The 22,223-nt window shown below is 50.0% G+C and overlaps 1 protein-coding gene across 1 annotated transcript; it reads left to right on the top strand.

Annotated features, from left to right (window-relative positions):
• Positions 1-20,274: 20,274 nt before the first annotated feature.
• On the top strand, positions 20,275-21,288 carry LOC135737892 (trace amine-associated receptor 4-like). The gene has a single exon (XM_065255755.1). It carries the CDS (start codon positions 20,275-20,277, stop codon positions 21,286-21,288), a length of 1,014 nt encoding a protein of 337 aa, XP_065111827.1.
• Positions 21,289-22,223: the final 935 nt, after the last annotated feature.

Here is a 22,223-nt window from a genome sequence, read left to right as displayed (position 1 = left end):
AGGGAAAGCATCTTTCTTTGTTACCAGGTTCAGCTTGCGATAGTCCACACAGAACCTCCAGGCTCCCGTCTTCTTTCGTACGAGCACGATGGGGGCCGCCCAGGGGCTACTACTCTCTCTGACGATGCCCCGGCCCAACATGCCCTGCAGAAGTGTACGTACTTCCGCATACAAGGTAGGTGGGATCGGTCGATACCTCTCCCTGCTTGGCCCTGCATCCCCAGTGGGGATGTGGTGTTCCACCACCCGGGTGCACCCATAGTCCTCATCGTGCCTTGCGAACACATGTTGCCACTTCCGAAGGAGTGCCTGCAGTTTCTGTGTCTGTACCTGTCCCAGGTCATCCTCTTGCAGTGACTCACCCGCCAGATGTTTTGGCACACCTCCTCCCTGGTTACTCGCCGGGGCATCCATTTGAGTCAGGGCCACCTCGATCACAGTGGGGCACACCTGACGAAAACTGACGTCCCTTTCTTCTCTCACCTGGTGAGGCGTGACCATCGTCAGCCGGGCCAGTCGTTGATGTCGGTATAATTGGACTGCATACGGGTGCTCATTTCGCACTCTCACAGGGATCCTTCCCCGGTAGACCGCCGCTAGTCCCCGTGCCACCTCCACTTGTGGACAATCCGTGTGTGGCTCTACCAACACCCACTCCTCTGGGTTCGCTTCCCGAAGGGGCACTCTTGCCCATACGATAGCTTCACTCCTAGGGGGAATAGACAAAGCAAAACGACACATTACTCTTCCCACTTCCTCCCGATCTCTACGAACCTGGTTCATTTGGACCCGGCGGCAGTCGGCCACTACGCGCTCCCACTTGGGCCTCTCGGTAGGTGAGATCCTTGGACCAGGCCTAGCCTGGAATATCTCCTCCCAGCACTCAGAGAGGACATTCATGCCCAATAGGGCTCTGTGGGCGCCTAAACACCTATCTTCAACAATAATCACCCCTTTTTGGGGGACAACTACCCCATGTACTTCCAGATCCATCAGGCGATAGCCTATATAGGGGATTTTCAAGCCATTAGCGCCTTTCAACGTCAGCCAGGGGGCCTCCGTTCCTTGTGTTCCTTCTTGTCCAAATATCTCCTTGGAGAGGCTTTCTGCAAACATTGTTACCTGTGAGCCCGTATCCACCAGGCACTGAATCCACTTGCCACACACTTTTACTTCTGCCACCGGGCTATGCCCGATCATCTGTTGCCTTGGGCTGTCCCTTCTTCCCGGGTCTTCCACATGACCCACTGTGGCCGGTCGTCCTAAAAACCCCCTTCGGATGCCCTGCGGGGCCCACACTGACGGCTATAATGTCCTGGCTCACCACAACGGTTGCAAATCGGTCGCCCCTGGTCATCCCATTCGAACCTGGGCCGATTATAGCGGTTTGGTCGTCCAGGTGGCTCTCGGCTCCTCTCCGAGTATACTCGCTCTCGGGGTGCCGGCCTTGGCTCCTCCCGCGCCCTACCTTGGCGCAGCTCTCCCAGAAGAGTTTTAGATAATTCTGACATCTGCTCCCGGACATCCTTCAACAGTTCTACTTTCAGAGCCTGCTTCCAATCCGTGCGCTCTGGATGTGGTGGTACGCTTTCGTTTACGGCCGCACATACTGGGGCCTCACTCACCTCGACCTCATCGCCCTCCAACGCTAGCGCCTCCTTCTTTAGCTCTTCAAATGTGAGGTCGGGGTCCCTCCGAAACTGGACCCTCAGACTCTGTCTCACGGGGCCCTCTTTCATCCCCAGAAGGAATTGGTCGCACAGCAAAGTCTCTCCATCTCCTAACCCATGATCGCGGCGGGTCTGTAGCCGGGTGAACTGCTCTCGCAGTCTCAGGGCAAAAGCTCTAATGGGTTGTCGGGGGCCTTGTTTACTATTAAAAAATTGGGAACGGAGGACGGCTACGGGGGTGTGATCACCATATTGCTCTGTGAGAAACTGGAATATAGTCTGGGCGTCGGTTCGGACAGCTTCAGGGGCGGCCTGTACTTCTCACCGTGCTTCTCCCTCTAGGGAGTTCAATACGAACTGGAGCCGCTGGGCTACACTAAGGCCTTGCAGATCGGCTAGGTACTCTAACTGGGACTTTCATTCCGTTAGTCGTACTCCCGACTCTGTTCCTCCATACTTTTGGACCCAAGGGCTGCCCATAAAAACAGGCACCGCACGTGGTTGGGCTGCGGGCCCCGCGTTGTCGGTCATTGGGCTAGTCTGGTTACTCGACTCGAGGTGGAGCCCTGCCGACTACGCCAAAATCTGTCACAAGCCAGGGGCTGGCTGCTAGTGTTTAAGCCACGCCCCTTCTAAACTTCCACCTCGAAGAGGTCCCCAAAATCAACCCAATGACCAGACAACAACGAGTACAGGTAAGTATAAAAATATTCTTTATTTGTTTAAATAGTTAAAATATACGGGGGCTTGGGGAAAGGGGAATTAAAAACTAAAATCAGGATCTGCCCTCCAGGGGGCCACGGCCAAATGAATGCCAGAGGGAAGGGGGGGGTTTGCGTCGGGGAACTGGCTCCCGCCTCTGGTTCCCTCTGCCCGTGGCGCGCTCCTCTTCCTTCCTGGAGGCAGAATAAATCACAATGAGTGTTGGTATGGACTTTTCCTGTCAGTGTACCTTTATTTAGCGCACGGCGGTTCGCCGCCTATTTCCCACAGCTCCTTGCTCGTTGACTCACTCTCCTTCCCTATTCTCTCTCTCTCCACAGACTCCAGCTGGGACACGAGGACACAGTAATCGGTTTCGAGGGTTTCTCTCACCTCCGCGCTGGTTACAACTCCCGGGTAGGTATGGCTCTCTTCACAGCTCAGTACCTCGGCACTCACTCTGACTCTCTTTCTCTCCACAGACGGCTGCTGGGATACAGGGGCACAGTGAATCGATTTCAAGACTTTCTCTCACCTCTGTGCTGGTTACAGCTTCTGGGTAGGTATGGCTCTCTCTCCACAGCTCAATATCTCAGTGTTCACGCTGGCTCTCTTTCTCTCCACAGACGACTGCTGGGATACAGGGACACAGTAAATCGATTTCAAGGCTTTCTCTCACCTCTGCGCTGGTTACAGCTTCTGGGTAGGTATGGCTCTCTCCACAGCTTAATATCTCAGTGTTCACGCTGGCTCTCTTTCTCTCCACAGACGACTGCTGGGACACGGAGACACAGTAAATCGATTTCAAGGTTTTCTCTCACCTCTACGCTGGTTACAGCTTCTGGGTAGGTATGGCTCTCTCCACAGCTCAATATCTCAGTGTTCACGCTGGCTCTCTTTCTCTCCACAGACGACTGCTGGGACACGGAGACACAGTAAATCGACTCCAAGGTTTTCTCTCACCTCTACGCTGGTTACAGCTTCTGGGGAGGTATGGCTCTCACGACTCACTCACTTCCCTGTTAATCAGCAGACAAAACAGGTTATACGGTAGCTTACAGGGTGGCGGGCTTACGCTGGCTGGCTATGCAATGCGTCGATTGAACAGTGGTTTGTAATGGGACGCCGGGGACCAGGACCCTCTCGGCGAACTCGTTGGTTGACAGAGGGGCGAGAACGTCACGCCGGCACACCGGGTCGAGCGCTGCCCTTTCCTCGAGACCCGTTGGTCGATCGAAAACTGGACCGGGGCGCCCTTTCGTCGAGACCTCGGGCCGGCGGATCTCTTTCGCCTCTACTCTGTGATGATGAAAAAGACACAAGTAAGGTAACAATAGTAGATGTGATACTCACACACACCGCCAATCGCACAGTTCTTCGCCGCCACTCTGTGATACTGTTAGACTGAAAACACACTACAGCATAATCGTACAGGTATTCTCTAGCGCCGTTTTTCCTCTTCGTCGTCCCGGGACGAGTGACTGAAGGCGGGGTTACGTCAGACAAGACACAGCACTCTCACTGCAATACACAGCATTACACAGCACCACTTCAAGTGAAAATTTCTACATCCAAAGACTCACCCACCACGCTCAGTGCACACAATAGACACCCGTCCTCTTCCACTTCGCTCTGGGCGAGAATAGGGAGATGGTAGACGGCCTAGTATTTGTTTGTTGTCGTCACTGTAGCTGCTTCCACACGAGAACCCTTCGGCTCACCCACCACGCTGGTACAGGGGTAGGGCCACTCAGTCTCTCTTGAAAACACTCAAAACGATGTATAGGTCAAATACATACAAAACACCTACATCAAGGGATTTGGTTACTCACAATCTCTGTCTTTCTTCGTCCTAGGTTGACTTCACGCTGTAATAACTCCAGATGCATAGACAGGGCGTTTTCCAGCCACCAACACCACTTTTCCACAGGTGTATACTCACAACAGTAAGTTTTCCTCTTCCTCCGTTTCTCTCATCCAACGTCAGTGTCCGTCTAGTATTCCACCTATAAGGTCGTCGATATCCTCATTAGCATCGATCTACGATCCAAACGAGAGAGAGAGAGAGCAATACAGCGATCCAAATAGCGGATCCGGCGAGCCCAACTCGGCGCTACGATACACATCAACACACAGCGGATAACATCAGCCAAGACTGTGGTTTAAGTTGTTCTTAAATACTCTCCTGGTGTTACTCTCGTCCAATCACCCGGCGCTCCTGTTAATAACTCCCAGCTGTGTGTAATTTGGCTGCTTACAGCGTTCGCTATGCTACCGGATGTCCGGTGTTTTCTCTTACCGGTCCGGGCGGAAACATCCGGGCGGAACCAAACCTTCCCAATTTTTGGTTCCGCCTAAAAGATCGTCACTCCTGTGACATCCTCCCCCGCCAATGCATTCTAGTCCCTGGAATGCCTCGGCGTTGTCCACTCACCGTACCGGGCAGGGGGGCGTCCTCGGCTCTCCCGTTGGGAGCGTCTCACGGGTGAATCGGGCTCGGCTGGCTCGGGTACTACCTCTGGTTGCATCTGGGCCGCCGGGGGTTCAACCGGCTCAGGTGCCAGCTCAGGCTGTATCTGGGCCACTGGGGGTTCAGCTGGCTCGGGTGCTATTTCTGGCTGCCTCTGGGCGGCCAAGGGTTGCGCTACCACGGGTCGACCTGGTACCACAGCCCATCCTTCCATCCAGGGGGCCTCCGGTACTGGCTCGGTGGGCCCCTCCATCACGGCCTCAGGGTAGTTCGGACAGGGGCGAAGCATATTTCGATGTACCACACGTTCGGGGCCAGGTTTTCCCTCGGGCCGGATGGTGTACACCGGTTGTCCCGGCCTCTGCTGCTTGCAGACCACATACGGGATAGCCTCCCAGCGGTCGCTTAACTTGCCTTTTCCCTGCCGCCGGTTATCTCTCGCCAGGACCCTCTCGCCTGGTAACAGGGGGGCATCTCGGGCGGTCCGGTCATACAACCGTTTGTTCCTTTCTCCTGCCGTCTGTATTTTCCTAGAAACCTGTTCGTACGCAAAGTGTAAGCGCTGGTGATGGCGCCCCACCCACTCCGTCACACTCACTTCTTCCCGGTCTGCTGCTACTCCCAAGACCAGGTCAGTGGGCATCCGTACGTGCCTGCCGAACATCAGGTAAGTAGGGGCATACCCCGTCGTGCTATGAACACTGTTGTTATATGCTTGCAAAAGGTTTGGTAAAGCACTCACCCAATCGCTCTGCTGCCGTTGGTCTAAAGTCCCCAGTAGCCCCAATAGGGTCTGATTAAACCTCTCACAGCTTCCGTTCCCCTGGGGATGATACGACGTCGTGTGGGTTTTAGTACAACCATACAACTGGCATAACTCACGGATTACCTTGGATTCAAAATTTGCCCCTTGGTCGGAGTGCAGAAACTCGGGACATCCAAATGTCTGGAACACATTTCGCCATAGAGCTGTGGCGGTGGTGTTGGCTGTCTGATCGAGCGTCGGGACTGCCCAGGCGTATTTGGTAAATAGGTCAGTGATTACCAGAATGTTTTGATAACGGTCCTGAGGGCGGCCCAGCGTCAGGAAGTCCATTGCCATTATGTGGAGGGGGGCTTTCGCGTGGATGGGTACCATCGGTGCTCGGGCCTCTCGTCTAGATTTAAACAACATGCACCGGGGGCAAGCTTGAATTAAGTTGTGCACAGACGCCTCCAATCCCGGCCAGTAGAAGAATCTACGCAGTAGGGATACGGTCCTCTCCTGTCCCTGGTGTCCCAACTGGTCATGATAGGCTGAGACCAATGCGTTTACCTGGTCGGCGGGCACCACGATCTGGCACACTTCCTCGCCCACTTTCGGATCGCGGGTCTTCCTGCAAAGCACCCCCTCCTGTAGCTCCAGCTTCTCCCACTGTCCCAGTAACTTCTTCCCAGTCTCTGTCTGGGCTAGCCTTTCCGCCAGCGTGGGCCGTTGGCCCTGCTCCACCCACATCTTCACCTGACACACGTCCCGGTCCTGGGCCTGCCTCTCTATCCAACGGCGGGGGTCCCACCCCCAGTTCCCTGGTGCGGCTTCCTGCTGGCCTCCTGGCGCCTCCACGGCCCCTATCATGTAGCCCTCCTCGTGGCTATTCTCCCTTCGATACCCCTGGCGTCTGGGGCTCTTTCCCTCTGGCAGTCTCGAGAGGACGTCCGCGTTCGTATGCTCTCGTCCGGGCCGATACTGCAACTTGTAATCGAAGTTGGCCAGCTGAGCCACCCATCGCTGTTCCACGGCCCCCAGCTTCGCCGTCTGTAAATGCACTAGAGGGTTGTTATCTGTGATGACTGTTACCGTAGCTCCCCAAAGATAGTCCTTGAACTTTTCGCTCAGGGCCCACTTCAGGGCCAGCAGTTCCAGCTTAAAGGAGCTGTAATTTGCGTCGTTCCTTTCTGCCGGATGGAGGCTTCGGCTCGCATAAGCGATCACCCGCTCTGTTCCTTCTTGCCGTTGGGCCAATACTGCCCCCAATCCCAGGTTGCTCGCGTCTGTATATAAGACAAAAGGTTTGGAAAAGTCAGCATACGCCAAGATGGGGGCCTGTAACAACTCCTGCTTCAGCCTCTGAAAAGCCATCTCACAATCATCACCCCAGTTAATAGAGGGCGATCCACGGCCCCGGCTTCGTCCCGTGCCAACCAGCAACTGGTTAAGAGGCTTGGCAATCTTGGAGAAATCCTTAATAAACCGCCTGTAATATCCCACGAACCCCAGAAAGGATCGTACTTGCCTCACAGTCTTAGGCGCGTTCCAATCCTTTACTGCAGAGACTTTCTCGGGGTCCACGGCCACCCCCGCTGCGCTGACCACATGGCCCAGGAACTTCACTTCTTGCCGCAGCAGGTGGCATTTGTCCGGCTGCAGTTTCAGCCCGTATCTTTCCATGGCTCGAAAGACTTTCTCTAGGTGCCGGAGGTGGGAATCGAAATCTGGGGAATACACAATCACATCATCCAAATATACCAATACCGACTCCATCAACTGACCTCCAAGACAGCGTTGCATCAAGCATTGAAAGGTGGCTGGAGCGTTGCAGAGCCCGAAAGGCATCCGGTCCCACTCAAACAGTCCGAACGGGGTCGTGAAGGCAGTCTTCTCCCGGTCTACCTCGGCTACTTGCACCTGCCAATATCCACTGGCCAGATCTAGGGTGGAATACCAGGCTGACTGCGTGAGGCTAGCGAGGGAGTCTTCAATTCGTGGTAAAGGGAAAGCATCTTTCTTTGTTACCAGGTTCAGCTTGCGATAGTCCACACAGAACCTCCAGGCTCCCGTCTTCTTTCGTACGAGCACGATGGGGGCCGCCCAGGGGCTACTACTCTCTCTGACGATGCCCCGGCCCAACATGCCCTGCAGAAGTGTACGTACTTCCGCATACAAGGTAGGTGGGATCGGTCGATACCTCTCCCTGCTTGGCCCTGCATCCCCAGTGGGGATGTGGTGTTCCACCACCCGGGTGCACCCATAGTCCTCATCGTGCCTTGCGAACACATGTTGCCACTTCCGAAGGAGTGCCTGCAGTTTCTGTGTCTGTACCTGTCCCAGGTCATCCTCTTGCAGTGACTCACCCGCCAGATGTTTTGGCACACCTCCTCCCTGGTTACTCGCCGGGGCATCCATTTGAGTCAGGGCCACCTCGATCACAGTGGGGCACACCTGACGAAAACTGACGTCCCTTTCTTCTCTCACCTGGTGAGGCGTGACCATCGTCAGCCGGGCCAGTCGTTGATGTCGGTATAATTGGACTGCATACGGGTGCTCATTTCGCACTCTCACAGGGATCCTTCCCCGGTAGACCGCCGCTAGTCCCCGCGCCACCTCCACTTGTGGACAATCCGTGTGTGGCTCTACCAACACCCACTCCTCTGGGTTCGCTTCCCGAAGGGGCACTCTTGCCCATACGATAGCTTCACTCCTAGGGGGAATAGACAAAGCAAAACGACACATTACTCTTCCCACTTCCTCCCGATCTCTACGAACCTGGTTCATTTGGACCCGGCGGCAGTCGGCCACTACGCGCTCCCACTTGGGCCTCTCGGTAGGTGAGATCCTTGGACCAGGCCTAGCCTGGAATATCTCCTCCCAGCACTCAGAGAGGACATTCATGCCCAATAGGGCTCTGTGGGCGCCTAAACACCTATCTTCAACAATAATCACCCCTTTTTGGGGGACAACTACCCCATGTACTTCCAGATCCATCAGGCGATAGCCTATATAGGGGATTTTCAAGCCATTAGCGCCTTTCAACGTCAGCCAGGGGGCCTCCGTTCCTTGTGTTCCTTCTTGTCCAAATATCTCCTTGGAGAGGCTTTCTGCAAACATTGTTACCTGTGAGCCCGTATCCACCAGGCACTGAATCCACTTGCCACACACTTTTACTTCTGCCACCGGGCTATGCCCGATCATCTGTTGCCTTGGGCTGTCCCTTCTTCCCGGGTCTTCCACATGACCCACTGTGGCCGGTCGTCCTAAAAACCCCCTTCGGATGCCCTGCGGGGCCCACACTGACGGCTATAATGTCCTGGCTCACCACAACGGTTGCAAATCGGTCGCCCCTGGTCATCCCATTCGAACCTGGGCCGATTATAGCGGTTTGGTCGTCCAGGTGGCTCTCGGCTCCTCTCCGAGTATACTCGCTCTCGGGGTGCCGGCCTTGGCTCCTCCCGCGCCCTACCTTGGCGCAGCTCTCCCAGAAGAGTTTTAGATAATTCTGACATCTGCTCCCGGACATCCTTCAACAGTTCTACTTTCAGAGCCTGCTTCCAATCCGTGCGCTCTGGATGTGGTGGTACGCTTTCGTTTACGGCCGCACATACTGGGGCCTCACTCACCTCGACCTCATCGCCCTCCAACGCTAGCGCCTCCTTCTTTAGCTCTTCAAATGTGAGGTCGGGGTCCCTCCGAAACTGGACCCTCAGACTCTGTCTCACGGGGCCCTCTTTCATCCCCAGAAGGAATTGGTCGCACAGCAAAGTCTCTCCATCTCCTAACCCATGATCGCGGCGGGTCTGTAGCCGGGTGAACTGCTCTCGCAGTCTCAGGGCAAAAGCTCTAATGGGTTGTCGGGGGCCTTGTTTACTATTAAAAAATTGGGAACGGAGGACGGCTACGGGGGTGTGATCACCATATTGCTCTGTGAGAAACTGGAATATAGTCTGGGCGTCGGTTCGGACAGCTTCAGGGGCGGCCTGTACTTCTCACCGTGCTTCTCCCTCTAGGGAGTTCAATACGAACTGGAGCCGCTGGGCTACACTAAGGCCTTGCAGATCGGCTAGGTACTCTAACTGGGACTTTCATTCCGTTAGTCGTACTCCCGACTCTGTTCCTCCATACTTTTGGACCCAAGGGCTGCCCATAAAAACAGGCACCGCACGGGGTTGGGCTGCGGGCCCCGCGTTGTCGGTCATTGGGCTAGTCTGGTTACTCGACTCGAGGTGGAGCCCTGCCGACTACGCCAAAATCTGTCACAAGCCAGGGGCTGGCTGCTAGTGTTTAAGCCACGCCCCTTCTAAACTTCCACCTCGAGGAGGTCCCCAAAACCAACCCAATGACCAGACAACAACGAGTACAGGTAAGTATAAAAATATTCTTTATTTGTTTAAATAGTTAAAATATACGGGGGCTTGGGGAAAGGGGAATTAAAAACTAAAATCAGGATCTGCCCTCCAGGGGGCCACGGCCAAATGAATGCCAGAGGGAAGGGGGGGGGTTTGCGTCGGGGAACTGGCTCCCGCCTCTGGTTCCCTCTGCCCGTGGCGCGCTCCTCTTCCTTCCTGGAGGCAGAATAAATCACAATGAGTGTTGGTATGGACTTTTCCTGTCAGTGTACCTTTATTTAGCGCACGGCGGTTCGCCGCCTATTTCCCACAGCTCCTTGCTCGTTGACTCACTCTCCTTCCCTATTCTCTCTCTCTCCACAGACTCCAGCTGGGACACGAGGACACAGTGAATCGGTTTCGAAGGTTTCTCTCACCTCCGCGCTGGTTACAACTCCCGGGTAGGTATGGCTCTCTTCACAGCTCAGTACCTCGGCACTCACTCTGACTCTCTTTCTCTCCACAGACGGCTGCTGGGATACAGGGGCACAGTGAATCGATTTCAAGACTTTCTCTCACCTCTGTGCTGGTTACAGCTTCTGGGTAGGTATGGCTCTCTCTCCACAGCTAAATATCTCAGTGTTCACGCTGGCTCTCTTTCTCTCCACAGACGACTGCTGGGATACAGGGACACAGTAAATCGATTTCAAGGCTTTCTCTCACCTCTGCGCTGGTTACAGCTTCTGGGTAGGTATGGCTCTCTCCACAGCTTAATATCTCAGTGTTCACGCTGGCTCTCTTTCTCTCCACAGACGACTGCTGGGACACGGAGACACAGTAAATCGATTTCAAGGTTTTCTCTCACCTCTACGCTGGTTACAGCTTCTGGGTAGGTATGGCTCTCTCCACAGCTCAATATCTCAGTGTTCACGCTGGCTCTCTTTTTCTCCACAGACGACTGCTGGGACACGGAGACACAGTAAATCGACTCCAAGGTTTTCTCTCACCTCTACGCTGGTTACAGCTTCTGGGGAGGTATGGCTCTCACGACTCACTCACTTCCCTGTTAATCAGCAGACAAAACAGGTTATACGGTAGCTTACAGGGTGGCGGGCTTACGCTGGCTGGCTATGCAATGCGTCGATTGAACAGTGGTTTGTAATGGGACGCCGGGGACCAGGACCCTCTCGGCGAACTCGTTGGTTGACAGAGGGGCGAGAACGTCACGCCGGCACACCGGGTCGAGCGCTGCCCTTTCCTCGAGACCCGTTGGTCGATCGAAAACTGGACCGGGGCGCCCTTTTGTCGAGACCTCGGGCCGGCGGATCTCTTTCGCCTCTACTCTGTGATGATGAAAAAGACACAAGTAAGGTAACAATAGTAGATGTGATACTCACACACACCGCCAATCGCACAGTCCTTCGCCGCCACTCTGTGATACTGTTAGACTGAAAACACACTACAGCATAATCGTACAGGTATTCTCTAGCGCCGTTTTTCCTCTTCGTCGTCCCGGGACGAGTGACTGAAGGCGGGGTTACGTCAGACAAGACACAGCACTCTCACTGCAATACACAGCATTACACAGCACCACTTCAAGTGAAAATGTCTACATCCAAAGACTCACCCACCACGCTCAGTGCACACAATAGACACCCGTCCTCTTCCACTTCGCTCTGGGCGAGAATAGGGAGATGGTAGACGGCCTAGTATTTGTTTGTTGTCGTCACTGTAGCTGCTTCCACACGAGAACCCTTCGGCTCACCCACCACGCTGGTACAGGGGTAGGGCCACTCAGTCTCTCTTGAAAACACTCAAAACGATGTATAGGTCAAATACATACAAAACACCTACATCAAGGGATTTGGTTACTCACAATCTCTGTCTTTCTTCGTCCTAGGTTGACTTCACGCTGTAATAACTCCAGATGCATAGACAGGGCGTTTTCCAGCCACCAACACCACTTTTCCACAGGTGTATACTCACAACAGTAAGTTTTCCTCTTCCTCCGTTTCTCTCATCCAACGTCAGTGTCCGTCTAGTATTCCACCTATAAGGTCGTCGATATCCTCATTAGCATCGATCTACGATCCAAACGAGAGAGAGAGAGAGCAATACAGCGATCCAAATAGCGGATCCGGCGAGCCCAACTCGGCGCTACGATACACATCAACACACAGCGGATAACATCAGCCAAGACTGTGGTTTAAGTTGTTCTTAAATACTCTCCTGGTGTTACTCTCGTCCAATCACCCGGCGCTCCTGTTAATAACTCCCAGCTGTGTGTAATTTGGCTGCTTACAGCGTTCGCGATGCTACCGGATGTCCGGTGTTTTCTCTTACCGGTCCGGGCGGAAACATCCGGGCGGAACCAAACCTTCCCAATTTTTGGTTCCGCCTAAAAGATCGTCACTCCTGTGACAATATTAATAAATACCACTTACCATTTATAAGTTAATTGTACTCTGTCGACAGCGATGGCTAGCAGGTTGATTCTATAAAACTCCATAGCTATGATGTCTTGCCATATCCAAACAATCCTTCTTGGATATGAAAAGTTGCTCCTTTTTAAAATAAACTTCCGTTCAAAACTACTTAGAGCCATTATCTAAGGCTGCATCGGAAGTAACTTCGCCTCTGCTGCCGTGTTGGATAAACAAAACTGCTTCGGTGTGTCGCATAGACGTCGTCATCTTCTTGCTGCCCCCTCCCCGTTCTGTGATTGGTTCCCTATTCCAGAGGTAAAATTGGTAAATAGTTTCCATGCTAGACTTAATTAAATAAAATTTTTGGTAGGATTAACCCCACAAAAAATACTCACAAAGGAACCCGGTGGGACACAATGTGGAGCCCGAGCCAACACGTAGGTTCGCGAGGATACAGCTAGTGAAGGCTGACAGCCAATGCTCCGCAACAAAGGCTGCCAAGGCAGCAGAGGAAGAATAATTCAAACCATTACGCATTTTTGCTCTGAAGGCCTTCCATACTGACACAGTTATGAAGCATCAGTTGGAGGCTGCAAGCCGACCTGCGAGACTGCTCTCCGTGCTCCCCCTGATTAGGAAAGAACACGAGAGGATACAGGCTCGATACGAACACTGTAGAATCTAATGAACGTATTAGGTGTCGCCCAACCAGCAGCTCTGCAGATGTCTGTTAGCGAGGAACCACGAGCGAGAGCCCAAGATGAGGCAACACTCCGTGTGGAGTGCGCTCTCAAATTAAAGGGGCAAGGAATACCCTGAGAATTATAAGCCAGGGCGATAGTATCAACTATCCAATGAGACATCCTCTGCTTGGTGACAGCCTTCCCTTTCTGCTGGCCACCATAACAAACAAAGAGCTGGTCTGAGGTCCTGAGGCTTTGCGTGCGGTCCACGTAGAATCGCAGTGCGCGTACGGGGCACAACAAAGCCATGGTTGGGTCTGCCTCCTCCGGGGGCAGCGCTTGCAAGCTCACCACCTGATCTCTGAAAGGAGTGGTGGGAACTTTGGGCACGTAGCCTGGTCTGGGCCTCAATGTTAAACTCGAGGCAGCAGGACCAAACTGAAGGCACGAATCGTCAACAGAGAATGCATGTAAATCCCCTACTCTCTTCACTGAGGCAAATGCTAGCAGGGTCAGATCTTTCATTGATAAAAGCTTCAGACTCGCAGACTGCAAAGGCTCGAACGGGGGGGCCTGAAGGGCTTTCAGCACCATGGACAGGTCCCAGGGAGGAATATAAGGAGGGCGCGAGGGGTTTAGCCTTCGAGCGCCTCTTAAAAATCTAATAACCAAATCATGCTGGCCAACTGATCTGCCGTTGATAGGTGAGTGATGAGCAGAAATAGCAGCGATATCAACTTTAATGGTGGAGGGTGACAGCCTACCGTCTAACCTATGTTGAAGATATAAAAGCACAATGTTAATAGGGCATTCTCTGGGGTCCTCGCGTTGCGAAGAGCACCAGGTGACGAAAAGGTTCCATTTAAACGCGTAAGCCCGTCTTGTGGACGGAGCCCGTTGCCGCGTCGATTGTGTTAGATACCGCTTGTGGTAAATCACCTAAACCTTGCGCGCGCTCAACGACCACACATGGAGATCCCACAGGTCGGGCGCGGGTTCCATAATGTGCCCCCTCCTTGAGAAAGAAGGTCCTTCCTCAGGGGAATCCGCCAGGGAGGGGCTGTCGCGAGGAGCATTAGTTCTGGAAACCAATTCCTGCTCGTCCAGTATGGGGCGATCAGTAAAAGGCTCTCCTCGTCCTGCCTGACTGTGCACAGTGTCTGTGCGATTAAGCTCACTGGGGGGAATGCGTATTTGCGCATCCCCCGAGGCCAGCTGTGTGCCAATGCGTCCACGCCGAGGCTGCCCTCGGCTAGTGAATAAAACAGGTGGAGTCGCCATTCGCCGGGGCGCGCAGCTCGAGAAAGCGCGTCCGCCGCTGTATTGAGCAAGCCCGGAATGTGAATGGCACGAAGGGACCTCAGATGCTTCTGACTCCAAAGGAGGAGATGACAAGCGAGATGCGACAGGTGACGGGAGCGCAAACCGCCTTGACGGTTGATATACGCAACGGTCGCAGTGTTGTCGGTGAGTACTAGTACATCCTTCCCTCGCAGCTCCGTAGCGAAGCGTACAAGTCCCAGATATACTGCCCACAACTCTCGGCAATTGATATGCCAGTGCAATTGGCATAGCCCGTGTCGGACGCATCTGTGTGTACAACAGCATGCCAAGAGATCTGTCTCATGGACACACCGGACCTGAGAAACGCGGGGTCCGACCACGGGGGGAATGTTAGGCGACACGCAGGTGTAACAGCTACATGATGGATGCCGGCACGCCACGCTCTCCTCGGGACTCGATCGTGAAGCCAAGCGGTCTCATATGGAGCAGTCCGAGCGGTGTCACGGCCGCTGCTGCTGCCATATGCCCCAGGAGCTTCTGAAATTGTTTCAGCGGGACCGCATTCTTCCCTCGAATGAACCGAGGCAAGTCAGAATTGACTGGACGCGCTCTTCTGTCAAACGCGCCGATAAATCGATCGAGTCCAGTTCCATACCGAGAAAAGAGATCCTCTGCGTGGGGCAGAGTTTGCTCTTTTCCCAGTTGACCCGAAGACCCAAATGGGCGAGATGCCGAAGAGTTAAATCTCTGTGCTCGCAAAGCGTCCGCCGAGAATGCGCTATTATAAGCCAATCGTCGAGGTAAGCCAATATGCGAACACCGCTCTCTCTGAGGGGTTTTAACGCCGCCTCCACTACTTTCGTGAACACACGGGGAGAGAGAGACAGCCCGAACGGTAAAACTTTGTACTGGTATGCCCGTCCCTCGAATGCAAACCGGAGAAACGGTCTGTGACGAGGGAGAATGGACACATGGAAGTACGCGTCTTTCAGGTCTTTTGCCGCAAACCAATCTTGGGGGCGAATTGAATTGAATATTTGCTTCGGTGTTATCATCCTGAAAGACCTCCTCTGCAGAGATTTGTTCAGAACGCGCAAATCCAAGATCGGTCGTAGCCCACCGCCTTATTTGGGTACTATGAAATACGGGCTGTAGAAACCCGACCTCATCTCGGTTGGAGGGACCGGCTCGATCGCCTCCGTCTGCTTCTGGGCGGTGGAGAACTCAGAAATACTCAAACCGAGAAAATCGAGACGAAAGGGACTCTTCTTTTCAGCTGGGGGAGACAATAGGGCTCATTTACATCTCATTTAGCTAAGCCATACCATACTATTTAAATCGTAACATGTAAGGGTATATGAGCTTACACTCCGTTAAACACATGAACCCGCCTTCAAAGTTTGTATTTAAAATAGGGAAGTAGTATAATAGATCATCCAAACAGCGCCGTCGAAAACGTGACATCCTTTAGAGATGTTACCAATGGCTCGCTCGTTCCTCCATCAGCCAATGACTTCATGGAAAATATTGATAGACAAAACATGTAGCCAATTATATGAAGAATACAACGATATCTGTGTAACTTCTGTGTGTCTGGACTCATGCTGCGCTGCAAGAACTGACATAGAGATGACGTCAAAGTACCGCGAGAGCGAGTCGAAATTAAACTACTGCGTAAGATTTCTTGAAGAGCTCTCGTGGTACTTTGACGTCATTCCACTGCGGCGCCGCATAAAGTCAGTGACGCGGCTGACGTACGATGCGGCTGACTGTTATTTGTTCCGCCCCAGCTTCTTGTATTTTTCTTTTGTTTTGTGCGCCCGAGCTTTACAGTCTGGGGAGACGCACGCTATAAGTTTAAAAAAAAAAAAACTTAGCAAACATGTCTGAGGAACAGGGCACTACAGTCACGTGACTTCACGCTCGAGCCGGAAGAGAAGACAATGCTGAATAAAGTCGTAATTCTGCTATTTTTGGACCAAACTGTATTTTTGATGCATCAACACAATCTTACTGACCCACTGATGTCACATGGACTACTTTGATGATGTTTTATTACCTTTCTGGACATGGAAACCATACATAGATTTTCAATGAAGGGGATAGAAAGCTCTCGGACTAAATCTAACGATAAAACATCTTAAACTGTGTTCCGAAGATGAACGGAGGTCTTCCGAGTTTAGAATGACATAAGGGTGAGTCATTAATTACATTATTTTCATTTTTGGGCGAACTATCCTTATTTAGTAGTCACGCTGTTCCCTTTGGGGGCGGAGGCGAAAACAAAAGCTTATACAGTATGTAAATATACACACAGACAATGACGCCCCCCGCTGAACGCTAGAATCTCCGGAAAAACAAGCCTATTTTAACCGCAAAATGTACGCTTTTAAATATACAAAAACTGCTATCTCAAACATGGAGAGGCTTCTTCGTGATCTCAACTAACAGATTCTGCAATAAAACAAAAATCACAAATTTTGAAAAAAAAACTTTGTTTCTCATTTTCTCGAAACTTGTGCTGCCGACTTGTGCCCCTGGTTTCCGTGAGAGAGTGGCTGCCTTTAACAAGGCACAAAGCTCTCTCGTATCACTCTTTTAGGGAAATTCACTCAGATGCTCAGTTGATGATGCGCACAGGGAAGGGCAACGCACACACTAAACTCAAAACAAACAAACAGATGTAGAGCCGTGGAATAAGCGAAGCGTCCGCTGTGGTACTGCCAGTCCAACCAACTTCAGCAATCAAATCCCAACAGAGTAAAGTAGCTTCTCAGTAGCAGATACTGCCAGCTTTCGAAGCGTTAAAAAGCTAATTTCCCTATTTGCACCTGCTGCTTATATACGCACCTGGCGGGGCGGCGCCAGCATTATGCAAATATCTCAATGCCAAGTTCATTGGCGTTTTAGTAGTATTCGAAGCAGATTGGTCTCTCTAAGCGAGTTCCCAATTCGTCGGTCACAACGTGACGTCGTAGTGACCGACTGAAAGGGAACCCAGGCTAGATCATTCCACATTTGAGGAACAGAACCAGAGAAGGTACACGATAGTAATTATTGAAGGTAAGGGGGCGCTGACCCAGTGGTGGTTTTAAAGGCCAGGATCAGAGCTTTGAATTTGATGCAAACTACTATAATAAGCCAGTGTAACCTGACAAAGAGAGGAGTGATGTGCGCACTCTTTGGCTCATTAAAGACCACTCTTGCTGCAACATTTTGGATCATTTGTAGGGGTTTGGTTGTGCAGGCTGGGAGTCTCTCATTCTGGCGTAATAATCAAGGACTTTGCTGCCGTAACATGGCTGCAGGAGGCGCAATGATATTACGCACTGCCCGAAAATAGTCCCCTTGCCAACTTTCATAAGCAGGGGATATCATTAATATAGATGGAAAGATGCACAATAAGTAGAGGCTTCCATGTCGTTCCGCCATACTGATAAACTATAATAGCAGAGAGCACTAGCCTACCAACGCTTTTCAACAACACGTTTTTTTTTTTTTTAGAACACATGAACTAGCTGAAAAGGACAAGGAGATCAGTGAGTACTGACAGCTACCGTAGTTGCAACACGCATTTGGAAAAGCGAGGCACTAGAGAGCACTATTTGTTTGAATGCAAAATAAAATTTCACCACTAGATTGGGTAAATCCTACTTATTGTCCCTTTAAGGTTTAGAGATCGAAGTAGTTGACCCATGAAATAAATATACACTGTTATACAATGGGGTTTATTTGACTAAATATTAGGGCCGGGACTTTAACAAAAAATAACGTGTTAAACATTTTTAACGCATTTTAATCGCACTTATTTTTGCACCGGGGAACATTTCTCATTGGATGAGTTTCGGTGGACCAATTATACTGGAGCACCAACTGGCGTTCATGACTTCAGACAACAACAAACCACAGTGAACATGAATGAAGAAGCTGATGAGATCGCTTTGGTTGGCCCCGTGGATGGGAATTTCTTTTATAAAAAACGAACGGATGGAAGCGTCGATAAGAGCATGTTTGTGTGTAAGCTATGCAACAAGGAATTCACATATAACCCGCAGCACATCGAGCCTCAAGTATCATCTCAATGCAAAACATATAGCAGCTAGCGTGGACGTTAGCCCGACTCCGGGTACAACGAATTGGTTGAACAAAAATAAACAATATTTTGTTGCTTAAGCTTATGTATTCAGTCATTATTCATGGTATACTAAAAATCCATGTGAAAAAATTACTTCTCAATGTTCTCAGGTCAAATATTTATATGTGATTAATTTTTTTAATCGAGTCCCGGCCCTACTAAATATGCAAGGTGAATAACTACTACATAATGCAAATAAATGATATAGGAATTAATATAAATGAAAATAAAAATTAGAAAAACAAAACAGTACTATTGGAAATTAAAGGAATAAAACCAATCAATAATGAACAGAGCGGGCAAATGCAATTGTCACAGGCCGGAGTGGACCACAGGCTATGTGCGTCACACTCCTCCCAAGTTCCACCTCGAGGAGGTCCCAAAAGCAGCCCAATGACCAAACAAACGAGAGATAAGTGAAAGATAAAACAGTAAACTTTATTTAAATTAATAAAAAGAATTAAGGGAAATGGGGAAGGGAATCTAAAATATATCCTCTCGCCTCAGGGGGAACACTACGGGGCCAGGGACGTTGGAGGGGAGAGGTCGGTTCCGTGGGGCCAAGGAATCACATGGCAAGGGCCGGGCGGAGCTCCTTCATCCTCGGCCCACCACCTGCATGGAAGGACTTCTCGTGGCGCGCCTCGTCCTCCTGAGGGCAAAGTAAATCACAAGGTAAGTATTGCGTCGGCTTTGTCGAATCAATGTCTCCCGACTAACTTCCTCTTGTTTTCCACTGATAGGGTTGGATAGACTGGATTTGGCTATAGCTTGGACTCGTATCACAGTAAGTATCTTCCTTTTACAGGTATCTCTGGGTGTTCTGGGCAAATTCAGCTTTGACTCATCACACGGTAAGTATCTTCTTTTACAGGTTGCTCTGGGCCTTCGAGTCGTACTAGGTGAGGCATGCAGGATCTTCACTAAGCATACATGGCTGCACATGTGCACAACTTAAATGGAACATTGGTTGTAATGTTTTGAACCATATTTAGACCCATGGTTTAGAGCAGGGCTATTCAAATCTTACCCTGGAGGGCCGGAGCCCTGCCTAGTTTTGCTCCAACCCTGATCAAACACACCTGAGTAAGCTAATCAAGGTCTTCATGATCACTAGACAATCACAGGTGGGTAAGTTTGATTAGGGTTGGAGCTTAACTCTGTAGTGCTCCGGCCCTCCAGGGTAAGATTTGAATAGCCCTGGTTTAGAGCAATGTTTTGTAATGTGTTGCTTCGGTTTTAAATGATAAAGAAATGTTTCTTAAATCTTTTATTTCCATTAAAACATCAACATTAATTTATTAACTTGCATTTTCAACATGTAGCAAGGGGAGCAAGAAAAATGTAAAACCTTCACAAACACATTTTTGAAATATAAAAATATTTTCAATTGTCGTTTCCAGCAAAATCACATTTATTATTTCTTTTTTTGTCCGCACACCCCTATGCCCTACATGTTCTTCATGCACTTCCTGATATGCAAATAGCCACCATATTATCTATAACCCATCCATTACCTCAACTTACCTTGAATTTAAAACACACAGTTCAGTTTTTTATTCTAGTCTCAAGAGTCACAATGTTTGTGTATCAGTTAGTTACGTATACAGATGGGGAGGTTCAGACCTGACCTGAACTGTATATATGAACACATCTGAGCTATATCACATTCATTTAGGAAGTTAGATTGAATAGACATGTACTGTATTTATGTTTATGTTTCTTTAGATATTTGCCTGAACCATATTGTAATTTCTAAAATTATTTTGTTTAAACTTTTAATTGTCTGTCTGTTTACTATTACAAAAGAGTCATCTCAGATGCGATGTCTTTCAATGAGACTGAGAATATTCTCCTGTGTTATCCTTTACATCCAGACTCTTGTCCTAGAACTCATCGTCTCACTGGAGTTAAAGTGGCAATGTACGCTTTCATTTCACTCATGATCCTCATGACAGTTTTTGGGAATCTGCTGATCATCATCTCCATCTCTCACTTCAAACAGCTTCAGTCTCCAACTCATCTGATCGTTCAGTCATTGGCTGTGTGTGACTGTCTGCTGGGTTCACTGGTGATGCCCTACAGTATGGTGCGATCTGTCGAGGGCTGCTGGTTTTTGGGAGATGTTGTTTGTAAAGTGCATTCTAGTTTGGACATGACCCTCTGTTTCTCTTCTTTGTTACATCTTAGTTTAATATCTATTGATAGATACTGGGCCATCTGTGACCCTCTGAAGTACAAAATGAGGGTCACAAACACCACTGTGACTGTATTTATCATCTTTACATGGATCTTTTCATTGGTGTACTGCTTTTCTGTTGTGTTTTCAGGGGTGTCTGCTGTTGGTCTGGAAGCTCTTATATTACAGATGTCTTGTTTTGGTCGCTGTGTTCTTTTCTTTAACAAAGAATGGGGACTAACTTGTGTAATCTTGTTATTTATTATTCCAGGAACTATATTGAGCTCTCTGTATATCATCATATTCAATGTTGTGAAAAAACACACAAAGGTTTTGTCAGAGAAAGTGTCTGTGACCACCACATGTGTAAACAGTCAAAGCTCTGCACAGAGAGAAAGAAAAGCGGCTAAAACTCTGGCTCTTGTTATGGGCGTTTTCTTTCTCTGCTGGCTGCCTTTATCAATTGCTGCTGCTGTTGATTCTTTCCTTGATTTTGTGACCCCAGCTGATGTTTTTGAGGCTTTAGTTTGGTTTGCATATTTTAACTCAACTTGTAATCCTTTGATCTATGGATTTTTCTATCCTTGCTTTCAGAAGGCCTTTAAGGCTCTCATATCCTTATATCTGTGGAATCAATCATTCACATATTCTGACATTTGAATGAATACAGTTTGAATACAGTTTCTGTAGATAAATATTAACCAGTGACCGAATAAATGTTGTGAAGCTGGTAGTGAAGATTTCTAATATTTTCTAACATTTAGCTTGATATTTAAATCATCTATCATTCTCTTAATGTAGTTTCACATGCTATAGTTTATGTATGATTAACAGTGATGGGAATAAGGGCGTCATAAGTAATTGGCGTTAGTAACTGCGTTATTTTTTTCAGTAACGAGTAATCAAATAAATTACTGTTTCCCCCGTTATAACGCCGTTATCGTTACTGACATTAAAATGCAGCGCGTTACTAAAATTGATCTTACTGTAGTGATTTTCAGCCGCGTATGCTCACTCTCTCAGCCAAACACTGTTTTTCTCTTGTGTGTGTTGTGAGAAACATAACGGATGATGATTGGCTTAATTTCCATCGGTAGCCAACCAGAGGCAGAGTTCACAAAAAGGCCCGCCCACACGCGCAGTCCAAGTCAGAGGAGCGAGCAGCAGTGTGAAAAAGTCTGAGCAACTTGGTCACTTTGTCGCTAGATTTAGCAACTTTCTATCACTTTAGCAACTTTATAGGACAAATCTAGCTATCTTTTCTGGCGTGGTTGGAGACTTTTGTAGACTGACATGAAAATACGCATCGTTTTCTCTTCTCAACGAGCAGCGGTGCTGCTGCTGTCTGTGCCCCATCTCAAAGCACTGACATGCAGCCCGGTCATCGCGCATCAATCACTCCGAAAACACCGGCGACAGGGCGATGGCAAGTACAACAAGCTCAAAGGGAGCGATCGCAAACACGAAGTATAAAGCACTACTTTTCCATTGTTGAGGTGAAAGGCAAGAATGTTTGTGGAATGTGCAACTTATGCCCATGAAGAAAAAGTCTCTCCACGTCTGTGGCAAGTAATTCTGATCTAATAAAGCACCTC

Source organism: Paramisgurnus dabryanus, chromosome 12, assembly GCF_030506205.2.
Source record: "Paramisgurnus dabryanus chromosome 12, PD_genome_1.1, whole genome shotgun sequence".
Classification (NCBI taxonomy): Eukaryota; Metazoa; Chordata; class Actinopteri; order Cypriniformes; family Cobitidae; genus Paramisgurnus; species Paramisgurnus dabryanus.
This window is presented reverse-complemented; position numbering and strand designations above follow the sequence as displayed.